At 43.5% G+C, this 25,343-nt stretch overlaps 1 protein-coding gene across 1 annotated transcript in view; it reads right to left on the reverse strand.

Moving 5' to 3' along the window:
- FRMD4A (FERM domain containing 4A) overlaps positions 1-25,343 on the reverse strand; it is a 185,939-nt gene that overhangs the window by 45,386 nt on the left and 115,210 nt on the right. The window contains exons 7-11 of the mRNA XM_035889183.1: positions 24,962-24,984; positions 17,120-17,203; positions 10,069-10,134; positions 9,798-9,855; positions 7,928-8,014 (exon numbers count right to left, since the gene is read on the reverse strand). Of these exons, the coding sequence (XP_035745076.1) occupies positions 7,928-8,014; positions 9,798-9,855; positions 10,069-10,134; positions 17,120-17,203; positions 24,962-24,984 (318 nt within the window). The remainder of the gene's footprint in view (positions 1-7,927; positions 8,015-9,797; positions 9,856-10,068; positions 10,135-17,119; positions 17,204-24,961; positions 24,985-25,343) is intronic.

The raw sequence follows: 25,343 nt of genomic DNA on the forward strand, positions 1-25,343 counted from the left end.
ACAAACCATCCCTGCTACTCTCTTTCCCAAGGAATCCTTTGTCTTCTCTAGTGGCATGACTGAAGTACATCCATCTTGGAACCAAAATGCAGGAACTGCCATCCCCATCCCACACGGCTATGACGATGCCCATAGATAGTAGGCTGTGTGACTAAAAATACTCCTGTGATGCAGGGTGTCTGCATGCGGGGTGCCTCAGCAGCAGCAATCCCACATACCTGGTAATGGGCTGCAATTGCCTGACCTTCTGAGCCTCCTGCCCAGGCCATTGGCTTAAAGATGCCTCATATTCATAGCCACTGAATAACTGGGCCCCTGCTGGGCTTCATCTGATGGTAAAAATGCCCACGGCTTTGGTAGTGAGTCCTGGTGAGCTAAGAGACAGCACTTGAGAAGGGTGGGGCACGCGGGGAGCCTGCTACCACTTCAGAGCCAAGCACAAGTGCTCGAGGAGGTTTCAATCTCGCTCCAGATCTCCACCCTAACTCCAGGGTGCTGAGGTCCAATTTGTTTCACTTTGGGCTGTCAGAGTGATTTATCTTTGCATCTTGCTGAAGTTCTTGCTGTGCACTGCAGAATCATTTAAGACTTGGCTGCTGCTTTTATAGAGAATTACCCTTTAAGACCTGAATACGACAACGCACTTAGAGCAAGGGGGTTTTACTTTGAGGGGACTACTCCTATGTTTAATGGTAGCCATGGGCTTGACTTGGCTGGATCAGGGGATGGGACGTCATGCTGTAGCTTTTGTGAATGTAAATTCTTATCGAAAACCCTCGGGACTGTATGCCTGACAGTATCATCACAGTACACATACACTAAACCACCAAAATAGTGCTGGTTTCCTTATAAAACAGCAGTGCCTTAGACTATGTATTAGTGTTTACAAGCATTATAATTGACCAAGCTACTTATTTACCTAGATAATGGAAACTGAGCATGGCTGGTTTAAGAAGTTGCTTTCCCTAGGTAATCTACTTCGTGGTCTGAGACCAGAACTGTTCGGAAGAGACACCGAAGCAAAATTTTTCTACGTGATATGAGAAAAAGTGGTGATGATGACCCATACCTAACTGTTAATTCATCCTGGTTCAACCATGGCAAATTCCAAGCAGCCAAACTCCTTCCGCCTCGTTTCAAGCTATGGAGCCCTTGTCTCGCACCACAAAGTTATTGTGTAGGTTAATGGCAGTTTCTTTCTCTGGCAGCTGTGATTTATGCAGCCTGCACCCATATCCAGCTCCTGGAGCTGTGCTGTAGGATGCTGATTGTAGGCCAGATGGTAAATGGGATCGGGAACCGATCGAGGTTAAAAATGACCACTTTTTTTGGCTGGGTTGTGCTGAGCTCTGATCCCTTCTCTGGAGCAGTTTCCTTCCCACCCGCACAATTATACCAGCGTGGCTGAGGAAGGGGCCCAGGGGAGGAGGAAATGAGTGGTGGTGGCTGGATTGTGATGAGGGAGGAAGGTGGTGAAGGCCACTTCAGCTGGTACTGCTGCCAAAAGAAATGTTCACTTAATGACAGCCCAGTGGCATGTCCGGCCAAATCCTGTGGAAATCCTCAGTGTCAGGGACAAAATCCTGCTTTCCAGCCCAGCGTGCTGTGATCTGATTTATTCATCTCCCAGTGCTCTTGGCAGCTTTTTGGCACAATGAAGTGCAGTGGTAAGGCATGGAGTAGTGGGTGTTGAAAGGGGAAGAGCCTGGTGCTGGATAGCAGACAACCCAAACTGAGGGCAAGCAGCAGGGAAAAAGGTGCTAGTGAGAGCATGGTCTCCTGCGTAACAGGGATGGAGTAAGACTTTCCCTTTGGTAGTGGGTCCTGGTGAACTTTCAGCAGGGAAAGGTCTTAAACTCTGGGTCTTATATTTTGGTGTGGAAGGAAATGGGGTGAGCAACCTCTCTCCATGAGAAGAAACAGCATGGTAAAGAACTTCGCTTTGTATATGTCTCCCTCCTCCAGTGCTCCACATTTCCAAATACTAAACCAAGACTGAATTACTGCACTATAAAATGAGTTGAACCTGCCGTGACCTGAAGACTGGTTCAGTTTACAGCCAAGTCCATAATCCAAAAAGCATGAAGGATCAGCAACGGGAAGAGAAATAAAAGCGCTGAGCAGAAGGAGTCAGCAGGTAGTCCTTAACAGTCAGCTAATCACAGTGAATAATTTATTACAGCAATGCCACTGAGACTCCACTAGCTTTTAAACCAGTATTTCCTGGAAATGTTTTCTGCTCCTCTTGTATGATTGGTAAATTTGAAATCTTTCATCCCTGTCTGCAATGCAAAAATGTTTGCGAAGGTCTCAAGAAATGATGCTGTTCCAAGAAGAGCCCAATTAGACCCGAGTCCAGTACATTGTCTCTGACCCCACTTGAATCAGGGTGCTCTAGAGAAAGGCCAGCCCTTTCTGAGTACACCCTGCAGCTCAGTGGCACGCTAGTGAGAGGAGTGTTACACACGCTCCGTACCTCTGACAACAGAAACCAACTTGCTGCCAAATCAAACACCCTCCTTGAACATGAGGGTTTATGACCTCTCCCAAAATCCTGTTCGAAAACAACCAATTCAGTGTTATAATTCTGGATGGAGGGGTCACCCATACACATTTTTAGTCCTATCGTAAGCCCTTCTAAGCTCTTGACCTCTATTGTATCATTCAGCAAAGAGGTATGCAAGTGAACTGGACTCCCTTTAACTGATCTGAATTTCATACTTCTTTTGCCTTTTTGACCATCCTGATGTTCTATGATCAGTCAGGATAGAGACCAATTTGTCAGCTTCCTCCTCCCCATTGTTCACTAGTTTCTATACATTTCACATCAATCCCTACTTTATATTTTTTTAAGTTACTGGCTTGTCATTCCATCACCACAGGAAGCACAAGTTTAACCACTCCATCAATGCAATTACTGACTTGACAATGCTTCATTATGCCCTAAAGCAGAGAGGATCTCTATTTGCTCTGCAATAAAGCAGCCCATAATTAGGCTATTGCTTCTCCTGTGTAAATATCTCATTTTGTCTCTGGAATTGGGAAAGTTCACTCTATCTCTTGATGTTTGGAAAAGGCCAAGTGACATCACACAGCAGTCTTTCACTTTCTGGACACAATTAATGTGCTCATTACTTTGCTCATGCTTTTGACAAGCAGGTGATTTCTCTCTCATTGGGCACTTAAAGCTACTGATTTTACCTTGCTTTGTATTGCTCGGTAGGATGGGTCCAACTCGGCTCTTGTTTTTACATGTTGAAATGGGAAGTCAGTCCACTGCTGATGCTTTGGATTTACAACAATACTACAAATTAAATTCTTCTGTAATGAGAATCCATAGAGCATTGTGGAGGCCTTATGGCAGGGGACAGAGTATTTCCATAGCATGCTTCATTTCATCTCAGAGAAAGAATAACTCTGGGAAGAAATAGCAGAAACTGGTGTTTGGCTGTCACAGGGAAATTCTTTGTCAAGCTACATTCACAGATGAATTCTGGGATGCCTCACATTTTATCTTGTTTCCAAAACGCTTTATTCCCCTCGGGTTCTCTTCAGTCAATCAGGGAATGGAAACACTGATAACGTTTATGAGTCTGAGAAAAAAGGCTCACCTTAAGTTTTGTTGCCACTAACCTTCTATGGAAAAAAAGGGGATAACACTAGTCGTATTTCTTGCAGAGCGACCAAACACTACAAGACTCTCCTTTAAGGTAATTTTATTTTTGGTGATAAGTTAAACAATTTCTCTGTTTATCTGCCGTATGGAAGTCCTTTGGCTGACTTTGTTAATCACTCACTCTTTAGCTTGGAGTTAATTGTTCACTAACTGTTAAGCTGTGTGTACTAAAAGATGCCTTTGGGCTCTTAAAGCAATGGGAATATCTCACTAGAACAACAGAGACATGCCTAGTGCCACTACAACTGCTTGAGCCTGCAGGTCTCACAGCTCCAGGCTATGCCACTTCTGCTTCACCGACAGGTCTCTTGGGATGGAGTGGAGTTAGATCCCTACCTGCTGGTTAAAAGGAACAAACACCACTCACAGATAATATAGTCATGTAGCGGGGAGCTGCAGTGCCTTACTCTTTCTTTCCAATTGCTCTGCAATGCAAGCAAAAAAACCCCTAATGACCCTTCTCTGAAAACAACGGTTTTGGTCACTAGAGCCTTAGTGGCTTGCAAGAGAGCGGTGCTGGCACATCCTATCTGAAGACCTGGCTCCAAAGAATTTGCTTTGGTTTATCATGAATATTGGATGGTGCTGACCCAAGATGGGTAGAGCCCCGCAGGGGAATGACTCCTTTTGATGTGCTTTTTCAAGGCACACCAAGCCTTGAAGGGCCTTTTCACAGGGAAGAGTTTGTAGAAGCCAAGTCCAACACAGAGGGAGAAGGATTCTGCCCATCCTGGATGCTGTGCGCTGCTGCTACAAAAAATGACGCTGGTTCTGCAAGCCACTACTGAACTTCCAGAATGCCTCAACATATGGTTAGCCCAACAGCAGCCATCTTTCTGCACTTGATACACCCTTCTTCTTGTCCAGCTGCAGTGACAGATTTCGTGAGGTATACTGAAACTTTTGCATTTAATACCTAAGAATGAACAGCTGTCAGATCATAATGGTATGGACCAAATCTGGGTTTGAACAGGCAACATTCAAGAGGAGGCCTTTGGCAAGGCTTGCTGTGTCTGTGAGCTAGCCCCTGAACATACAGGAGAAAAACAGAAAGGAAAATGATATAAGCCTCAAAGTGATGGCTTTGGGTAGCTTCAGGGCTTCCACAGAATTCAAGCACCAGCAGGAGGGAACATAAAAATAGAAGCACCGAGTCACATTAGGCTCTGCAGCCCAGCGCAAGCTGCATTCCAGTTTAATAGCTCTGCATTCCTGTCTGAACCACCTTGGACTAGGTGCCAGATACCCATCTCAGCTGCATCCCCAGTAATGCTGGAGGACTTCTGCTTGAGTGAGAATAGCGCAAGCAAGATCAGGTTCTGGCCATGCGTCAGCCTCAATTCTCCTCTCTGGACTCATCCAACTTGCTGACAAACCTAGTTAGTTTTCTAGAGACACATGGCTGATTTACTCCAGCAATTTAGTAAAAACGTGGTTTTGACTGACTGCTAATGGGATCGCCTGAGATAGGCTCAGCTGCTTAGTGTGGGTTACAGTTTTACTTGCAAACACAATAAGCATGGAATCTATCTAGGATGACATAATAGGAAAACATTACAATCTCCCTTACAAGACAAGCAAGGTTTTTATATGCATTTAATATAAATGTCTTGGTTTCAGCTGGTTTCTTGCTACAATTTTCTGCTTGTGTTTCTTCCAGGGAGATTTATTTTTCCATTGTAATTTTTCAATTTGTTCCTGGCATTGGCAATGTGCAGGAACAAAATAATAAAGATCACAAAAGACATAATCTTTTTTCCCCCTCCCTCCCTAATTTTACCTTTCAGAAAGTTCAGTAAGGTTTACCCCTCCCTTTTGCACAGCAAAGACTTGAACCGGCCCATGCTGGTATAGTGAAATAAATCAGATTCTATGGTAAGCTCTCAGACACCAGGGTTATCAAGTGCAATTTTACAATCTAATTAGCAGAGGATTAAACATTGCACCTTGCTGAGGGAGTTGGGCTGCTCTTGCCAGAGGGCTTTTACCACCTGTGTAGGGTAAGAAGTCTTTTTGCTTGCTCTACAGAGGATAAAAGCACACGATGGTGAAATAATGAAGCCTCAGCCACTTTGTCCAAGTCCTGTCCCTGATTTAGGTTGTGCATTTTGGAATAGCCCTGCCAACAGATGGGGTTTGCAAGCATCATGTAACAGAGAAATGCTCATCTAGGCTGTCTTTTCACTGCTGTGGTCTCTGGATTATGGCAATGGACAAATTCTAGCCCGGAAATTCCTGCTCTCCCTTCCCACCCAACCTTCCCTCCCAGATTTATGACCACTTCTGCTAAGCCACAGAAGTCCTCAGTGGTTTATACATAAGGCGGCACCATTGTCTTGGGTCTCCTGGATTTTGTACATAATTTGCTGAGAGAAAAAAAAATAGTAATTCCCATTAAAGAGAAAAGTGGCACCCTATTTTTTAGGGTTAGACTTGCAGAAAAAGGGTAGGATATGTCTACAGTCCCTCATTCCAGGGGCTACATGAAAGCTAGGGGTAGGTTAGTGGGGACACAGAGAGGTTGGCCAAGATCTTATCAAGCTCTAAAATTAATGCTACAGACCGGATCACTCTGAGCAGCTGAGAAGAAGGGAAGTAGCGAAGCTAAGAAAGGAGGCTTGACTCTTCTAGTGGAAACGGATGTCTCCTCTCACGCAGTCAGAGTACCTGACCTCTTTTTTTTCTTTCTTCTGATGCTCTCCACCAACACTCTCATCCCATCAGATTGATAAAAATTGCTATAGCTTGTGAGTGGCTGAGTCCTTGTCATTGCAGGGCACTGTTTTCCTCCAAAGAAATGTTTCTATCACTAAGACTGTCTTCTGAAGGTATGTTTTAAGGGCATGCCTTCCCTGGGGAGCTGGCGCTAATTGAGGTATGTGGGTGCAAACACCTAGCCTAGGCATGTTTTAAACCATCACGTGAGTGTATGCTTTGCCCTGCAGGTAATGATTGATCCCAAATAGATATGTCTGGCAGAGCACAGATGCTCTGTGAAGACCCCCTTACTCCCCTCATCCTTTTCTTCAATGAATAAAAAGCCTCGTTAATAGCCTTTAGTGAATGAAAGGCTAATCAATGCACCTATTATTTCCTGCTGCCTCCTTAGCAGTTTTGTTTTCTACCAAAGCCTTGATTCTAGTTTTTTTTAATAGAAGACGCTATCTGTGAGCACCAGACAGTGTCCAACTTGAATGTGATCAGGGGAGGTGAAAAAAAAAGGGGGGGGGGGCTTGGCACAGAGACAAAATGAGAAGGAGAAAATGCAGAGAAATGCAGTATGCTAATTCAGTGTGGAAGCATTTGCATCCATAGAAGAGCTGCCTGGTTGCTCCAAATCATCCAGTTCTGCAGCCTGCAAGCAAGCCCGAACCCTTGCCTCCTGATGTCTCCATGGGCTTGCAGTACAACAAGTACTGTTGCTAACAGACTGCACGCCCACCTGCAGAGCATGTGCTCAGAGATAAGCTTTTTCATATTAGAGGGCATCCTAGGTAGGAAAATCAGAACATGTGGGTCTGCCTAGCAGGATGAGCTTGGGATCAGAACCTTCCTCCTCCCAAATGAACAGGATATAGTAATAAAGAGACCAGAATGGCTAGTCATCACTGACCAGCTCTAGTTTTGTGATCAGATCTATGCATGCCATGCCTTGATTTGTGAACTGTTTCAAAGTAAAGTTCCTAAACAAATCAGATATTGGGCACAAACTTTTCAATGCCTTTTTTTTTTCGGCATGTGATCAAAGTTGTCTTTTCCTGTTAGCTTGACATTAAGTCTTCAGTTTGTAAAATTGTTGCTTGTCTAATGTAGTGCTGCTCCTGGGAAAGCCATGCGATTTTTTCTTTTTGTGATAAATGGAAGAAGTTTTCCTGTCCCTTCTTCTCTCTCTCTCTCGGATCATTTATAGTGTAACAATACACTCTCAAGGGTTGGCTGAGCACCCTCAATCCCGCCACAGGCAGTGGGGATGGAAGGATCAGTGCTTCAGTTCCCATTTATGTCTTAAGAACCACGCAAAAAAGAAGTTGCAAGATTAAGTGATGCTTATTTCCCCCTGTACTACAACATTTCATAAATTAAGATCTACTTTTGTCCATTAATTCTTTGCAGACATTCTGACACGTTTGGGAGAAACAAAATCCTTCAAAATCACATGAATCAATGCCAGCATTTGCATACATCACACCCTCAAATCAAGCTATAACATGTGCGGCAAGCCCAGACCTTGATAGAAAAGTAAACACTTACCTTTCTTGGTTTCACTTTGTCATGGTAGTCATATTGAAAAATCCCCTTGTAGCTAAGTCCTAACCACCAAGGAATGCCCTGCTTGTCCTAGAAGAAAAAAGAGAGGGAGTTATATTGAATGGGATGGGGAAATGCCGGAGATTTCCTAGGTTGTTATTCAAGGTGAAGATTTGTTTCTAAGCAGTATCTTTGAATGTCATGGGTGCTGTTAAATTTACCCCCTCTGAATTCCCTCAAGTCACAAAGCCACATGGTGTTTAGGAGGGATCTGTTTCACTTTTAGCTGTGACATATAAAAACATTTAAAATGCATCACCTGTGATCAAGTTACTCAAAATGCTGCTAGGGGACTTTTGACGTGGGTCCCTTGTGCAGTGGTGCATCCTCTTTCTCTTCCCTGCAAATTATTCAGGGAACACTCAGAGATTGGAGAGGAAGGAAAGCGAATCACCCAGCTGACTTGAATTATGTGGAGGGATTTTAGCATTAATCTTGAAAATGCAGCAGTAATGGGATCTGAGAGCTACCAAGTGATAAGGTCTGACAGGCTCGGATCCAACTGCTTTGTGTCTGAGTGTGCAATAAAATGGCCTTATGGAGTAATGGCTGATATCTGATACCAGCCTCTTTGCAATTTACTGAACTGGAGTCCTCAATGAAATTACATCTGTTCTGTTAATGTGATAGAGAATGGCAGGGTAAAACGCAGCAAAACCAAAACCCCCACACCAGGCAGAAGCAAAACCTATTATGTGCAATATTTGCTGCCTCATTGCTCCTCCCTGGTACTTACTGATCGTGGGGAGTTCACTGGAAAAGTTGTCAAGTGTTTGCAGGCTTGAACACTCAGCCCAATCCACCAGATCTTTTTTGGTCCAGAGTAGACCAAGAGATCTGTGGATGCAAAGGGTGCTGGAGGGATCCTGCCCTCTGGCAAAAGATGAGGCTTTTTGCAAAATACCATGCACGTTACCAGGAGTAGACTAGAAATGCACCTCCCCAAGACAGGTACTGTCAGATATTTGTGTTTTTATGGTACCCCATGTGTGCAAAACATTACAGATATATGAAAACCCATGATCTGTACAGAGAGATAATGATGAAACACATCAAAACTTCAGGGGTGATAAATGGGGACTATGCTCTGGGGAGTGTGGATCCAGCTTTCTTTATATGTTTATTGATTTCTCTACTTAAAAAAAATAACAACACTACACAGCTGGTAAGGCAGGGAAGTAATAATAATAATCATACGAGACTGGAAGATCTGATGATAAATCATCAGACAAAAGAAATGAGGGATTTCATGAATACCTGAATGAAATCCACATAGTTAGAAGCAGAGAGCTGTTTGGGGAGAGGAATGTGTTCTCTAGAGTATGGGACAATGCTTTGGCATTGAAAAGATGTACTATGTCTGTATCCATCTATCTATATGTCAAGCGAAGGGAGCTGCAGTCTGCAGGTCGTGGCTGGCCCTAGTTAGTTGCTCATGGATCTGCTGGCTGGGAAATTCTGAACTCTGGGAACTACAAAAAAGAGCAAAGCATTGAGTCTGCCAGTGATTTGGCTGGCTTGTCCCTTCGGTGCTGGTTCACTGGCATCACCAGAGCTTGCAGCTGCTTGTGGGCAGAACATCTCTAGCACAATAGGACTCCAAGAGTTTTATCTCCAAGAACAGGATTTTCCTCTTTGGAGCTGTATTTACCAAACATTCACTACACAGTTGAAATAAGTTTATCCCACCACAGGAAGTGAAGCAAGACTTTAGTAGCAATATATTGTATTCTGAAAGCAGGATGGTTATTTGTACCTCTCTCTCTCTAACAACAGTTTAATTCAATAAATGACCCCTTTTAGTAGCACGTACCTTTACGGCATAATAATGCACTCCATATGTTGGGAGGGATTCTACAATGCTCATGTAACTGCAAAACAACACGTAAGAGAATAACATGTCTGAGAAGCTGAGAGGATGATCTGGGGAAAAAGCTTAAATAAATAATTAATTAAGTACAGAAATACTTAAAAATAAAGCATTAGATGAGATGGGAGACATAGTTACATATTGTATTTACAGTCCAGTATAAATATTTCCTGATAAAATGAAGGTCACAAGAAGTCACTCTTATTTTACTTACTTCACAATTGCTTGACCTCTTGTCTGACCATTTAGTTTCTTGTAATGTTCAATGACTCGATCCTCACTGGAAAGGAAGAAATGAGATGTTTTATATAATGGCAGTATCATGACTAAGAATCTTGCCAAAAGGTGAAGAGATACTTCTGTTAACACAGCTACCGACTTAAGGGAATCAAAAGATGCCAAGCAAAAGTGTTAGATGAGGGGATTTGATGCAGCCCAGGGTAAACAAGGGGGACTCACAGACTGAGAATAAAAATTGTTTCCTAGGAGTTGGCTTTCTGGAAGGACCTTTTTTACTCACAAGCACAGTATCTATGTTTACAGACTTTTCCCTCTCTGTGTTACTTTCCTTATCTACAAATGATGCCCATGATATTACATTGTCTGGCAAACAGACGCATGTTGGAGGTGCTCAAGCTCTGCTTTGCCCTAGCTGGTGCAACTTCTTTCCAAGCCCACCAACTTCTCTGAAAGCTAGGAAAGCTTTCAGAGAACCTGGTGGCCAGTAATAGCCCTAAGCCTCACAGATTACTCCTCACTGCAACTGCACGAACCCATGTACTAGGAGCACTAGTGGAAGCACCGGAAATCTCTCTCAGCAAGGAGTTAAATTCCTAGAGGACACAAAGGCAATGTCTATAACAGCAGGTTAAACAGCGGCAGGGAATGTTTCCAAGGCACTCAAACTTGGGTCCTTTTACTGTTCGAGTACTGATGTGCCTTTGCATATTTTTGGGTCATACTAACTTGCATTCCCCCAGACAACTCCTGGCTATGCCAGGGTCCATTCCCAACACCACTTTGGAGTCTGAGACAGTTTCATGGTGTAGATGGATACCATTCCATGCCAGTGGGCCTCTGTGTCAGAGAACAGTCTTGGGCCGGTTTGATAAGTGCATGTCGAGACATTCACCTATACACGGTGACAGAGACTGAGACATCTGTAAGTTCATTTTTAAAGAATCTCATTCCTTCTTCTCCAGTGAATGGGTAGCAGGAGAGCACAGAATCAGAGCTATTTGATGCATACTATCAGCTGTGCTAGAAAGGTCCCGGCATGGCAAAGTATAAGCCAGTGATCTCCTTTTGTAGGTTCCCGGCGCTCTCCTTTGATTTCAGTAGCATTCCTCTCAGTCTCCAGCCATGCAAGTCATCACAGCCTCCAAGCCTGGTACTTTCAGACCAGTCTGACTTTGGTTCATCTCTAACTTCTAGCAATGTAATGCCCACAGGACCAGCTCTGTTACATTGGTGTGACAGAATACTAAAGTCCTCAGGTTTAAACCCAATCTCTTGCTCTTTAGGATACAACACCAAACGTAAGGAATCTGTTGAGTCCCCTCAAGATACTGGACAGACAGTCCAAGAGGAAGGAAACCTAAACTACCCTCATGCCACCTTTGTGCTCTCCCCACCTGGCACTGCATAAGCTTCCCGTAGTACCGAGTGTCTGTCTAATGCCATCAGGCTGCGTGCAGTTTAGGCCAACGTGAACTGGCATTCCTCCCTGCCTGCGTTTCCTAGGTCCAGCTGAGGCCCCTAATGGGGCCTTTAAAGGCAGCCACATGGTTGCCCACCATGCAGAAATGCTTCCCCCGGCAGAACTAAAGCTGTTTTTATTGCTAGACAGTGCAAAGGAGCACAGCAGTGCGGGATGGTCTGATAGATGACCTCATCGCAACTGCTCAGAGATGCCCACAGGGACTTCCCTGGAAAACTGCAAAGCATTTCACTAGCCCTGCTAACACGACTGTGCCTCTCACTGCTGCCTTCCCCATACGCATCCTTGTGCCAGAGAGATCTGCATGGAGCCAGAATCTTTTTTAGAAAGAAGTTCCTCTGCCCCTTCTGGGCACAGCCTTCATAATGCCCTCAGTGATGTCACAAGTAGAGGCCACACAGAGCCTGCTGTGGTGTCACACACAGGATGTTCTGTATTGTGACATCACAAGGAGGACAAACTGCACTGTGACGTGACAAACAAGATGTACTGTGCACAGACGGGGCATGGGGCCTGGCACAGGGGAGCTGAGGACGATGCATCCATCCCTGGTAATGCAGGGAGTCAGGGAGAAGACCAAACACCAGTGCAGACAGCGCAGAGCAATTTGAAGTAGACGGTCTGACGGATTGTCAGAATGGCCAGCTGTTCCCCCACAAGCCTGTCATTTGTCTGATAGTAACTGCTTTCCTTACTCACTTACCAAGTGACTTCCCCCAGAGGTCACTTGTGAAAATAAAAGGGCTCTTACTGGGTCAAGGTGAAGTGATGTCCCACCAGCATGCCACAGCAGGTAGAGCCAGTGACAAATTACATGGGTAAAGGAATGGTCCAGCTGTGCCATCAAATCCCTCAGAATAATTTTAATGCTTAGAAAATGATCTGTAAGCTATAAATTCAACAGCTATGAAACCATATTCAGCCCACTGATCCAAGCAAGTACCACAGATGTTATGGGTGTGCACATAAAGGCAGAGCCTGGGTCTCCTGCCATGATTATCATAAACAGGATTACTTTTGGAGCAATAACTGAATTACATGAGTGTTCAGTACTGGAAGATCTCCAAAACCCATCATTCTTAATAAAAAAGATAGACAGAGAGGCCTTACAGCCCTTTGAAATTACCTCTTAAACCCACGATTACATGTGGATGCAATTCCTCTCTGTCTCAGACAGGAACAAACCAGGAGTGACTTCTCAGAAAACAATGGAGTTTCTTCAATGGAAAACGCTCTTAGCTTTGGTTTCCACTCTCCGCAGTTTATTGTACAGATCAAGCTCTCATATTGATGAATTCAAGGAAGGGATAGATTTACCTAGAGGATGATTACCTAATGTGATCCTGGATGTGCTCTGCTTTCTTACAAATTATTATGATAAAATAATGGCTATGTTCCCAAACCATACCCTTTGAGTAGGGAAGCCAATCGATGGCCCATTTCCTTCAAAAGCACAGATTAGATGTCAGGGAGCCTTCATGAACAGTGGGACAAATAAAGTTATGTTGTTAACCCATACTAAAAGATGTGGGAACCAGGCTCTACCCACTTCTCCTAAACAAATGCAGGCAAAACACTCTGTGCCTCCATTGCCTCATTAGGATACTGATGATCTTCCTTTCCATTGTATAATGTTTTGAGGTCTATAGATGTTAAATGGTAAGTATCATCCTTGTTTCTACTTTTGGACAAAAAAAAATAAAGCCTGAATTATCAATAGAGCCATGAACATTTAAGAGTAGAATTTGCTGCCTCTCACCTTTCTGCAACACTGACCTAGTCACACTTTGGGAAAAGAAACAGATACTCCAGAGCACAGTTTGTCCTGACAGCAAAGGGAGCTGAGGGCACCTATCTCATATGGAGAGGTCTACACTGAAGCAATGTTCATGGTCAGATGGATCTCGCCCCAGCTGCCTGACAATTGCTCCTCTAACAGTTCTTTGAACTTCCTTTTCATTCCCTGTGCAAGAAGGATCATCCAGCACAGAGGTCACTTTCTGCCTCCAGCTCTGGGACAGAGGGATAAGTCCAGCATGTGCCAGGGAAAACAAGCAAAATCATTCACGGGTCAGAAGGAGCATTAGCAGAGCTTATAAACATTCTCCCCTATCATTTCAGCTGTTCATCTCTGAGCGGCTGCCGTGCTGCTATTGACAGCTGGGAGAGTGCTGGGACACTGCCTGGACCACCAGCTGATGCCTCCTCTCCCCCTGCTCTGGCTTATTGCTGTGCCAGTGACACAGAAACTCATTCATAATGCAGGGCTGACAGAGGATGCTTAACTAATGTGGAGACACGGAGGCTGCCGAAGCACTACTGTCTGTTTGCCAGCTCATAAAACATTCCCCCCAAAGCTGTAAAAATTAGTACACGGATGATATCCTGCAGCCGACAACTCTGATAAAGATCTTTAGAACTACCAAGAAATCCCTCCTGTCCCAGCAGCTTACAGAACTGGACGGCAGACAACTTGCAAGCAAATGCGGGGCCAGAGTTTCTCATCATCAGATCCAGATTTTCAAAGGTAGTTGTTCCCCCCTTCTCTTCCCAGCACACTGAGCTGTTTTAAATAGCTGTCCACTCATTGCTGCTGTTGTTCTGTTTCTAACCTTTGTCCATCTTTGTTATATTCTTGAACTTACTAACATCTTTATTTGCAGTCATATGCTGTCCCACTGAGGCCAGCAGAGAATCTCTTGGGACAAAGGGACCAGGAGCAGGATCAGAGCCTCAGGTCTGTGTTATACTAGAGAAATCAAATAGTGATTTTCAGCTGATACTTTCAGAGGTGAATTTTCTGGCAATGCTGATGCTTTAGGTTACTAAAAAAAAGCTTGCATTCAAAGTCTGTTGGAACCTGGGAGAAGTCTTGGTCTGTTCAAAATCCCATTCTAGCACCCACTTTTGTGCCTTTGCATGTCCTCCTTGCATCCTTACTGGCAACCTAGTACTGGGCTGGCTTGCTGGGGACGATCTGAATTGACATAAAATGCAATGAGAATGGCTGGAAAGGAGTGCTGTGAACTAACACAGGTTCTCTCCTGTCTCATTGTGATTAGTTTTGTGTCTAAAATAATAAATATTTTCAGTTGTTTCCATGCATGGGCAAGAAAAACCAAAACTCAGAGCCCCAGTTCCTGGACTATGTGGGAGGACCAGAAGCTCAGCTTTCATTTAAAAGAAAAAAAAAAACCCCAAATTCCTTCTTGCTTCACAGTAATCAGTGATGCTAAGAGATGCTTGAGAACAAGTTGTGCAACTGATTCTTCTTAGTCTGTAGAGAGCTGGAAGCAAAAACTTGATGATATAAAAACTACAACCTTCACCTTTGTTGTGAAAACCTTCAAGAAGAGGTAACAGTGAAGGGAAAGGCCTGTAGCAAGGGTATGCAACCAGGAGATTCTATAAAGATGGAGCTGGAGGCACCAAACTCTGCTGATTCAGCCCTCGCTGCATCTGAGAATCCAGGACTCATCCCACTGGTTTTACTATGTTTGATAGGAGCAACAGGTGATGCTTTTTCATGGTGTGCAATGGAAATGTTACATTATTTCATGCAGATCTATCATAGTATCTTGCTGAAGGTATCATAGTAGACGCCACAACCCCCATTGGGCAGCCTGTTCCAGGGCTTTGTCACCCTCAAAGTAAAGTTCTTCTGCATATTCAAGTGAAACCTCTTATGTTTCAGTTTGTGCCCATTGCCCCATGTCCTGTCGCTGAACACCTCTGAGAAAAGTCTGTCTCCGTCCTCATGATGTCCACCCTTGAGATATTTGTATGTGTTGATGAGATCCCCTCTCAGTCTTCTCTTCTTCAGGCTAAAGGTCTCCGAGACCTGTTTACTGAAGTGAAATCACAAGGGAGCCACAGGACTGTAGCCACTGGTTTTATTACCTCATTGGAAACAACCAGCTTCCCAACCTGCAACCTGTTCTCAGTCACACGAGAACTTCCACAAAATTAAGTACAGCTGCAGGAAGTGCTGTACCAGCTTATAACTAAATACTCGCATTCTGAGTGTGAGGTTTTTACATGGCTCTTCTTGCTTCAGGTGATGGAACATAGCCCAAACCCAAGGAGAGTGTCTTACGGACAGAGGCAGTCCCTGACCCCACTGAGATTTCCCAGCAGAAGTCCCTAGCGTAGGCATGTTGACCAACACTTGTTGATGATGGGGGCAAACAGATCCTGATGGGCAGATGGGGCCTGACAGGCAGCCTGGGTTATCACTGCTTTCCTGTGGACAGATACCATGGCAGGGAACTGAAGCAAAAGCTATGTGGGTGCTTTAATAAGACCTTGGTCCATGTTGCTGCTGAAGGGTCAGATTTGCCTTCCCTGCCCATGGCTACTTGTTGCCACCACTCTTCTTGTGGTGGCTTTCCTCTTGGGCTACAAGTTTTTCAGTCAGACCAGGCCACCAACCTCACTGGAAATGCACTTATTTTTTAATATGTAGATTAATTTGTCCAAAAAGGAAGAAGATGCTCCAACCAGGGAGACCATTCTTCTTCCAGTGAAATGGCAGCCTACATCTATCAAATTTTCACAGAGATTTGGTTTGATTTTTAGACAGAAACACCAGGACACTGTGATGCTCCACAGCTTTTGTGTAAGTGTTCCTAACCTCAGCCTGAGACTCTGAGTCTCTCCTGATCGGCTCAGAAAGTGATTAGGAGACCTCACAGAGTAGCTTGCCTATGGCTTGACACCAGGTACAGCTAATCCTGGTATTGTAGCCATGCTAGGAAAAGTGGATGGCCTTCCTGGCAAAGGGAAGAACTGAGATCATAAACTACAAACTGATTTGTTTTCCTGTGCTATCCTCAGATTACCATGATGCCAAAATAAAAAGAGAGAGTAGCAGATAAGGAAGTTCACTCCCACCCCCAGGCTTGTAGCCTAACGCTTTAAAGACAAACATGAAAGAGGAACAAACAGAAAATCAAGTGAAAGCATCTCCCCATTAATAAAGTCTTTCCCCAAATTCTTTCCTATTTGCACAGATAAAAGGGGTAAGCAGGGTGGCACAAAGAATCTATGTGTGGGGCATACACAAGTTAATTGTGACCCTGCTCCTACCTTGGATTTAATTTTCAGTGCAATAAAGGCAGAGCTCAAAAGCCTCCACCTCCGAAAATCACCTAGTTGGAGAAGTACATCCCTTTAGTTCAGCCATGCTGTACAGAGAGGACTTGAAAGATGAAGCTCAATCACTCAAAAATAACACAGAGCAGTGCAAAACAGATGCAAAGTGCTGGGAAAGGAAATGACACATTAGGCCTCTTGATTTCATCAGGACACTTGCACATTTACAGTGAATTTTCTGGCCAGATATTACTGCAGCCATTTGGTAGCCAGGGAAACTGAGGCCCAGGGTGGCAGCTCTGCTTGTGTTGAATCATGCAGTGAGTCAGTGGCAGACCCAGAACTAGAAGGCAGGAGTCCCTGCATCCCAGTTCCACTCTTGGATCACTTATTGCCAGAGCCAGGTCCTGCATAAGACACTGCGAAGCTGCTCAGCAGAATAATACGTTACCAGTAAGCGAGGGAAGGATGCTCCTTCAGTGCTGGTGTTGGAAGGGCTGGCAGCTTCTTTAATTCATTCCTTACAACTTCATTGCTGAAAGAGAGTTCAAAAGGAGGATCAGGCTACAAGAAAACAACCACAATATTTGATATGACCTGACCTAGCTGGCAGGCTGCTACGGCTCTACATCTGTTCCTCCTTAACAAAAGCACGGGGGTTTCCTTTTTCTTCTCTCTTTATTTGTTTTATGGCAGCCCAGTTAACTTTTCCCTCTATTATCAAAATTGGAGAGAAACTCTCCCAGATGGTTACGTTGAAGCACTTCCTACCAGTGACTGGACACAAAAGCCACCATGTCACATTTCATTGAGCAGGGTCCCAGGGACATGTTCATACAGAGAAAAAAACAAGGGGAAGAGAAAAAAAAGTGATGCTTTCAGCTGCAATAGAGCACCTTTACTGAATGCCTTACAACCTGCTGCAAAAAGTAATGTTTTGCTTTCTTGGCATCACAGGTTGCTTTTAGCCTCTTGCCCCAGTGACCTGGCCTTTGCAGAACATCTTCACTGATAAGCTCCAGCTTGAATTTGTGTCCTGCTACACAAAACCCTCCATGGGACCAGGCCCAACCACTTGGCTAACATTCTCCTCCCCGCAACTTCTAGTGGCCACACTTGCCAGCTGGAGCAGCATCACTGCATGCCAGCGAGCAGGGAGAACTCATGAAATGGGAGGCAGATTCTTGCAGATGAAATGAAACCATGGGATTTTCTCCTACAAACTCCAAATGCCTCCCTTCTCACTTTTAAACACACATGGAATTGTGTGCACATGAAAAAAAAATCCCTCAAAGGCTTGGGAAGGAAGGCAGTGTTGCTGTTACTTTTACATTCATTGAAATACACAGCCAAAAGGGCCAGACAGGACACTGAGGAGTGCCAAAGAATTAATGTTTATTGGCTTACTTCTTAATAGCAATTTTTTATGCCTTCTTGTACCCTGCCCTTTATCCTGCCAAGAAGTGTGGCTGTCTGGAGCTGCAGAGAGAGATACCTCTTCCAGACCTCCAGATTTCCCAGCCCACTGGCTTCTCCTGTAAGGCAGCAGGGCCATTAACCAGGCAGACAGGTAGTCTTGGCATCCCCAGCTGTAGACCAACCATCCTAGCATCTGCTAAAGGCCCAAGGAGCCCTTGGACATGCTAGGTCACCCTGAGTTTTGTTCTTGTCTCTGGGACAGTCTGTATGGTGGCTTGTAGAGACTTAATACTGCTTCAGTTGTTGTAAAAGTCTTTCCACGGCATTTCCCCATTTGCACATCCCAGCAGCAGGCTCTGCCTGAGACCCAGGTGGGTTTGCCTTAACTGGAGTTTGCAGGTTAATTTCTAGGTTGAGCCATAGGGTAAACCACTAACATAAATCGTGGAGCAGGCATTTTGGGTATGTCTACAGGCTTTTATTATCATGGTAGTTACCTGACAATCAATTAAGTAGTTTTAAAACAGGACCACAACTTCTAGTCAAGACAAATCTATGACAGAGATGCCCAAGTCTCAATTAGGTTCAAATTTTGCAGAGTGAAGATGTGTAAAACAGCAGTTTGAAGAAATGACTAAGGCAACCACTTGATGCTAAGCACATAGAAAACCACTCAGTAGCACCTCATATGCCAAGTCAAATGACTCCTGACAAACAGCATTTGAACACCCACTCCTGCCTAAATCTCATGGTCATTTGACCATCAGATAGATCTTCCTTTTAAAGAGCAAACTCTCAAAAACTATTCAGATTTTTTCTTCCATGGCAGGTGGAAATATCTGCACAAGTCTGAACAAGAAACTGCTCTCTTCTGTGTTATCTGCTGATCTAGCTGCTCTGCTCTGTGACTGACAGCCTAGAAAACAAGCTGTTGCTATTTACAGAGTTTACTGGGTCTGCCCAGAGATGTCTCCTCCACAGCACGTGCATATTCAGCTCCTACTGAGTTTTTTGACATCTTGAAAGAAACTGGGGAAAAAAAAAAACAGAACCCAGCACAACTGGAGCACACGCATCAGTCACTGCCCTCAAGTGAAGATTTTTTGAGGGTGGCTGCTCGTAGAAGGAAGTTGAGAAACTTCCAAAACTCTTCTGGGAAGACAGGGAGTAATTTCCAAAGTTCTGGGACTTTTTGAGCACAGAAGACTGTCAAATAGGGCAAGATTAGTGGTGACTAACTTATCTTTGAGAGTCTGGGGAAAAGCCTGAATCAGTAATTTTTTCCTGTAAAAGAAAGGGCTAACACCAGTCAGCTCCATCTTTTCCATCAGTTAGGAGCAAAGCTTGCTTGCACTGTGATAAAAAGTCATTTAAGAATCAGAGGAAAAGACATTCTTAGTGATGTTGTTGGATGGGATTAGCATTTCTGTTCAGTACCTAGAAGGTACTGTAAAGGTAGTGCCTCACAACTTCAAAGCGCCAAATGTATCTCAGGTAATCACTTCCAGGAACAAAAAGGTATTTCATTCTGTGGTCCATATATTCACTAAGTCTTCTGGCAAGACTGGTCTCAAGATAAATGAATTTAGACTCCCAAAAGGATGTCAGATCAAGAAAAAGGAAAAAAATATTGACTCAGGTTGCATTTGAACTAGTGGCCATGAGGTCACTTTCCTCTTGGCTCCTTTTAAAACACCAAACCCCTTAATTTTTAAAATGTTTCCAGCAGGATCACAAGTGGTTTTGTACTTACTGCCTTTCCCACTCCTTCTAGTGAAATATCGTAGTGTGTTTATTTTATTACTGTGTTTAGAAAGTGTTTGTTTAATCCGGTCACTTGTGCTGCATTTATTTTATATTCAAAAGTGTCCAACCTCCACGGTTGTTATATATGGAAGGGTGCTTTTGATATAGATTTATTAATATACAGGGGGAAGGCTCCACACTTTCTCTGTGTCCTCCAGACCACTTCCTTCCTGCACTATGGTGGAAATTACAATATTTAAAAGACTGAATAACAATATGAAAACTGAACTGGAGAAGCCATCTGCATGGGATCCATCCTGAAAGCTGGTTAGATATCCAGAAATAACGTTGACTGATTGGAGAATGGACCTAGAAAACAGAACTCCTGAGTTCTGGTCTTAGTGCTGGTACTGTGTGCTTCACAAGTCTTGGACAAATAAATTAGTTACCACATCTCAGTATTTCTGTCTACACATGGGGGTTAAAAGGCCTACCTGGCCACTTCATAAGCATTTTGTGAGAAACAAGTTTTTGCAAACTGGCTGCAATAATTTTGAGCAAGATTACATACACAGTTGTCTCAGGAGATCCATACATTTTCCAGCATGTGTAATAACAATGATTAGTAACAAATCTAAACTGAAGCTTAAAGTTATCAACTCTTCTCAGCATGGTAATTCATTCTGCTGAATGCAAGAGGAAATGCAGAGTCTGAGATTCTCGGATTAAATTATACCATGTGAAATGTGAAATACAGTGTTTAGGATCTCCTCCATAAGGTTGCAAGAATGCAGCCTGGGTTTTGTAATCCTTTAATAAATTCTAATTGGTTAAATGTCACTTGGTTGGTTACACAGAAAGAAAAGTAAGCCTGAAAGTATGTTAGAATACCATCTGCCCAAACATTGAAATTATTGTGAAATTCTGCATAACAGGAAACTGGCCGTTTGCTTTCCTCCCTTGTTATTCTTTCATGTGTTGCTGGGAGATACTTGGAGTTCAGTCGAAATGTCTCATATTGCTTAACTGGAAGAAATCTAGCAATGAGAACCTGCCTGAGGAACTAGCTGCAACGGTTCAGGTTTTTATTTTCCTTAGGGTTTTTTCTTTCCCCTCCCCAAACTGAGGGACAAACGATCAGTATAGGTTATTTCCAGCTGCTTTGACATAGATGCTGTTTAAGGTTGAAGAGCTGGATTCTGAACATTTAAAAGCAAACTCGGTGTGAGTTTCCCAAAGATTTTGGTCAATGTCAAATTGGACTCTAAACCCAGTAGGATTAATTTAGAGGGAAAATCTCAACTATTTATCAATATGTGATGCTCCCAACAAAATTAGCGAGTGCCCTGGTTCCTTCCCCTATACAGGCCTAAAGAGGGTCAAACACGTAGTATTTGTGTTCATCTAAGGAATTGATATTTGTCCTGCCCACGCTCTGCCAAGCAAGTGTGACTCAGGTTCTTACTAGTAATGAGATTAGCTTGAGTTAATAACCTTCACATCTGTCTGCAGGATACTAGTTTAGGAGCTTTGTACATGTGATTCTGTGCCTTTGAAGTGAAAACTTTTGTAACTAATATGAAAAAGCACAGATCAAATCTTAAGTGTCCTACTCAGCCTGAGAATCAGCTGAACAAGGATACTCAATTGTTCTAAATTCAGTGGTATGTCCCAGCCTAAATGTAAACTTTTTCAGTCTCGTCAGCCAAAGCATTTGGGAATTCTTTTAAATAACATGAAAACTATTCTCCTTTAATACAGAGGACTAGGAACTTCTTACAGAGAGTAACTTTTTATTTTAAACCTCGCTTTGTCAAAATCTGTATCAGCTAAGAGATGAGGCCTTTGTACAACTCGGCTTCCAAAACACTGAGCTGGACCAGGCCATTTACAGCAAACACTGAGAAATATTTTTCTTAGTTGATCTAAATGGGTTCAGGAGCTCAGGGTTTCTGATGGGCTTGTTTCTGAAATGAAACAAGTTAGAAATGTAAAAGGCCTTAGACAATTGTTCGCTAGAGATACCAAACTGATCTGTCAGGGCTTTTGTGGCATCTTTGTTCAAGACAGACAAGGGCGACTCAGACTATGTGGTCTCCAGGCTCACCAAACACTGGGCAGTCATTGCGATGCCCGAGTTAGGCAGAACTCCAAGGTGGAAAGAATCAGCACTAATGAAGAGATTCATACATGATGGTGCCCTACCAAAGGGTGTAGGATGTGTGCTTGAAATGGCACATAAGCCCCTTTTGGTGAGCTCTGTGAGCACAGTTATTATTCTGAGGCATGGGATTATTCCCTCAAAAGCAGCGGTGGGAGCTGCTGTCATTGTAGATGCAGCAGTTCACAGAGGTAGAAAATTGACGGCTAGAGTTTGTAAGATCAGTTCTGTTTTTTGACCTCCCATGAGGCCCAAAAAAGCAGACTTGCAACTGCATCCAGGAGTCCTGAATGAGCTTCTTGTGATCCACCACTGGGGTGTAGTGGGGTTTAGAGGTAATCACGCTCTGGCCATTGTGGGCAGGTGCCAACTGAAAGCTGAAAGTGCAACAATTTGGCATTGGCTATCCCAGCACCTGAGGCAATCAGCAGCGACTCATAGGAAGGCTCCCATGGGGAACAGCAATTCTCCCATCGCTATAAATGAGCAAGCCAGTGCTTATGCACTTTTCTGGATCAGGGCCAAAGAGAAACTTGTAGTCTCATACGCTATAAATCTGATGGTGGCAGTAGACAGGACAGGTGTGGGAAATCTGGAGTCTGCGTTCCAAGCATGCAACCCTTTAGAATTAACTTATTTCTTCAAAAAAAGAGGCAGGAGTTCAAGAGTTCAGCCTTCACGCAATATATGCTACCATGCACAACATATTATCTTTAAAACTCAGCAGCAAGACATCCACAACTGCAGAGCTTCTCTGTTTCAAAGAGTAGCCACTTCTGTTTTAAACAGCATTTCCACATCAACTAACTTCAAACACTGAAGCTAACTTCAGCCCTGAGAGAAGTCAGAACATTTGTCTCCATCTGCAGTTCCTCTGCTGGCCCCAGGCTTGATTTGCCTCCCAGATTTTACACTGCTGATACGAATAACCACAAATCTCAGCAGGCAAAATTTTAACCACAGTGACCTCATGTTGACTTCAGTAGCACCTGGATCTTACCCAGCACATAAACCCATGTCAGTGCACATTAGAGGGGAGCTGCTAGATGGACATCCCTGGGGATGCTAAATCTTCTCCTAGACCATAGAGGGTCAGGGTAGGATTCTTCTACCTCCCTCCAAGAATAGGCTTTAAACTCCACTAATATGGTAGATTGCTTTGCCACCAAAGCCCATTTATAAATTAAGATCCCTGGCAGTGTCAGCAAGTTGTTATTATGACACCAGTTCTCTGCCTGACCTGGATGTAAGGATTCCCCCTTCCACTTCAAACCACTGTGATCCAGAGGTGGAAAGGACTAAGAGCTAGCTGTTTTAATGGGGATGGTGATGACTGCCACACCGATGTGGAGGAAGCCATTAACACCATGCGTCAAGGTATCTTCCATGCTCTCAGAGAAGATTCCTCATCTCTCTGTGGCCTAGAGAAATGCACTGTGATAAACTGAACCATTCCTTTTACAAGGGACATCAAACAGCTTTTAGCAGATGGATGTTTTCCACCGGCTGTTTCTACTTCTGGTCTGGAAACAGATACTTGAAGATAAAATGCTTTCAGTCCTATTATCACAAGCCATCTGATTCCTTTCTATTTTGTGTTTCATAGTCTGAATGTACACTTTCTGGGTGTGTTCTCGTCATGTCCAAGATATTCTAAGAAACATTAAATATTGTTCTTCATAGCAAAACCAGTGGAAGATGTGGTTTATCACAGGTTTGAATGGCAAAACTCTGCTTGGTCCAGCTCTTCTGGGCTGAGCACTTGGCAGTGCATGGAAAACCAGACTGAAAAGTAAAAGAACCACATGTACTCCAGTGCCCCCTAAATAAACACTGCTGATAGCTGAGTTATTCCAAATTGGGTGGAACTGAAAAATGAAACAAGACTGGGCTTGTGTTTCTGTGGTCAGATGCATGTCAGGATTTTGCAAGTTGATTAAGGTTTTGAGAAATGATAAGGCAGAACTTAAACTTCCTTTTAGCAAGGGTTGCCTTATGTCATCTCTGATTCTATGATGGGTAGGCAATATTTGCAATGCCTTGTTCCTTTTCACTGATTTGTCTCAGTTTTAGCTAGATAGATGTCCCAGTCCACCAGAAGGCGGCACCTGCCTGTTATTCACAGCCTCCTATAAGTGCACAGCCGGTGTGTGTCTCAGTGCTGACAGGATGAAAACACCTCTTCAGGCTCATCTGGCAATTCAGCCTCACTGCCCATTCACACTTTGTTTTCTTCCCTGAAACTAACTTCAGTGGATATTGTGGTCCTCCAGCTGAACTCACATTCAGGTCAGCAAAAGTAATATATGGAATATGTGAATTTTTTCAGCTCAGACAGTTCTCCTGGGCTTCAGATGAAGAAGTTCCATGTTTCTCACATGAGGCATCAAACAGCCATCTGACCTTTGTTGCTACTAATGAGTAACTGACAGATACTGTCAACTTATATGAAAATTCTTGGGCATTTCATTAAGAGTTTCCTGAAACACTGAGCACAGTCACCTCTCTGAATTTCTTACAGCAAGTCAGAAGATTTCACTTAAGGGATAGTGGAAATTCAGCAAAACCAACCATTCTCAAAATTGTTATGATTATGAGAACTCTGTCCAAATTCAAGCTGAAATATCAATTAGTGATGGAATTTTAATGTTGCCTCTGGCTGGATCTGTGTTACAACAGTGATTGTAAAGTCATTTCCTTAGTAATTTCCTTCCCAAGACTAGTCCATTTCCTGAACTTCATGGACATATAAAGAGATTTGTCAACAACACAGTCACAAACAATGCTGTTTGCAAGGCATGCTCTGGTCAAAGGCTGTGTTTTGTGAAGAAATGATTTCAGGAAACACAATGCCTATGTTAGCAATGCATTCCTGTTGCTACACAGCTACAACTGAGTTGCATCGCTCACACAGTGATTTTACCAGATTCATTCTCACAGTACACAATGGCAAAAAAGTTCACCTACCTTGAAAAATCTCCCTTTGCCTCCTGTAAAATGAGGAAGAAAAATTAAAAATATACCATTAAAATAGGAAAAAAAAAAAAGAAAACGGCTGTTCAAGATTTTCCATTTGCAAAATTCATTTAGCAGCAATTTCCTATTGTAATTGATTCCTCATGTATTTTTTGGAACCAGTATCTAATGTCAAGTGCCATGATACATGCAGTGAGCTGGGCAGATTAACAAATAAAGGGTTTGCCTAATAGAGGGCCAGATGATTCCTCATTCTGCTAGTGATACCCAAGAAGCTGCAGGAAATATTGCTAGTAAATAAGTAATTGTTTGGGTCATTGTGGATGCTACATTACTAGACGATCTCTGAAGTCTCAGTGACTTTGCAACCTCT

The sequence above is a fragment of the Egretta garzetta genome, unplaced genomic scaffold, assembly GCF_000687185.1.
Source record: "Egretta garzetta isolate BGI_Z169 unplaced genomic scaffold, ASM68718v1 scaffold291, whole genome shotgun sequence".
Taxonomy (NCBI): domain Eukaryota; kingdom Metazoa; phylum Chordata; class Aves; order Pelecaniformes; family Ardeidae; genus Egretta; species Egretta garzetta.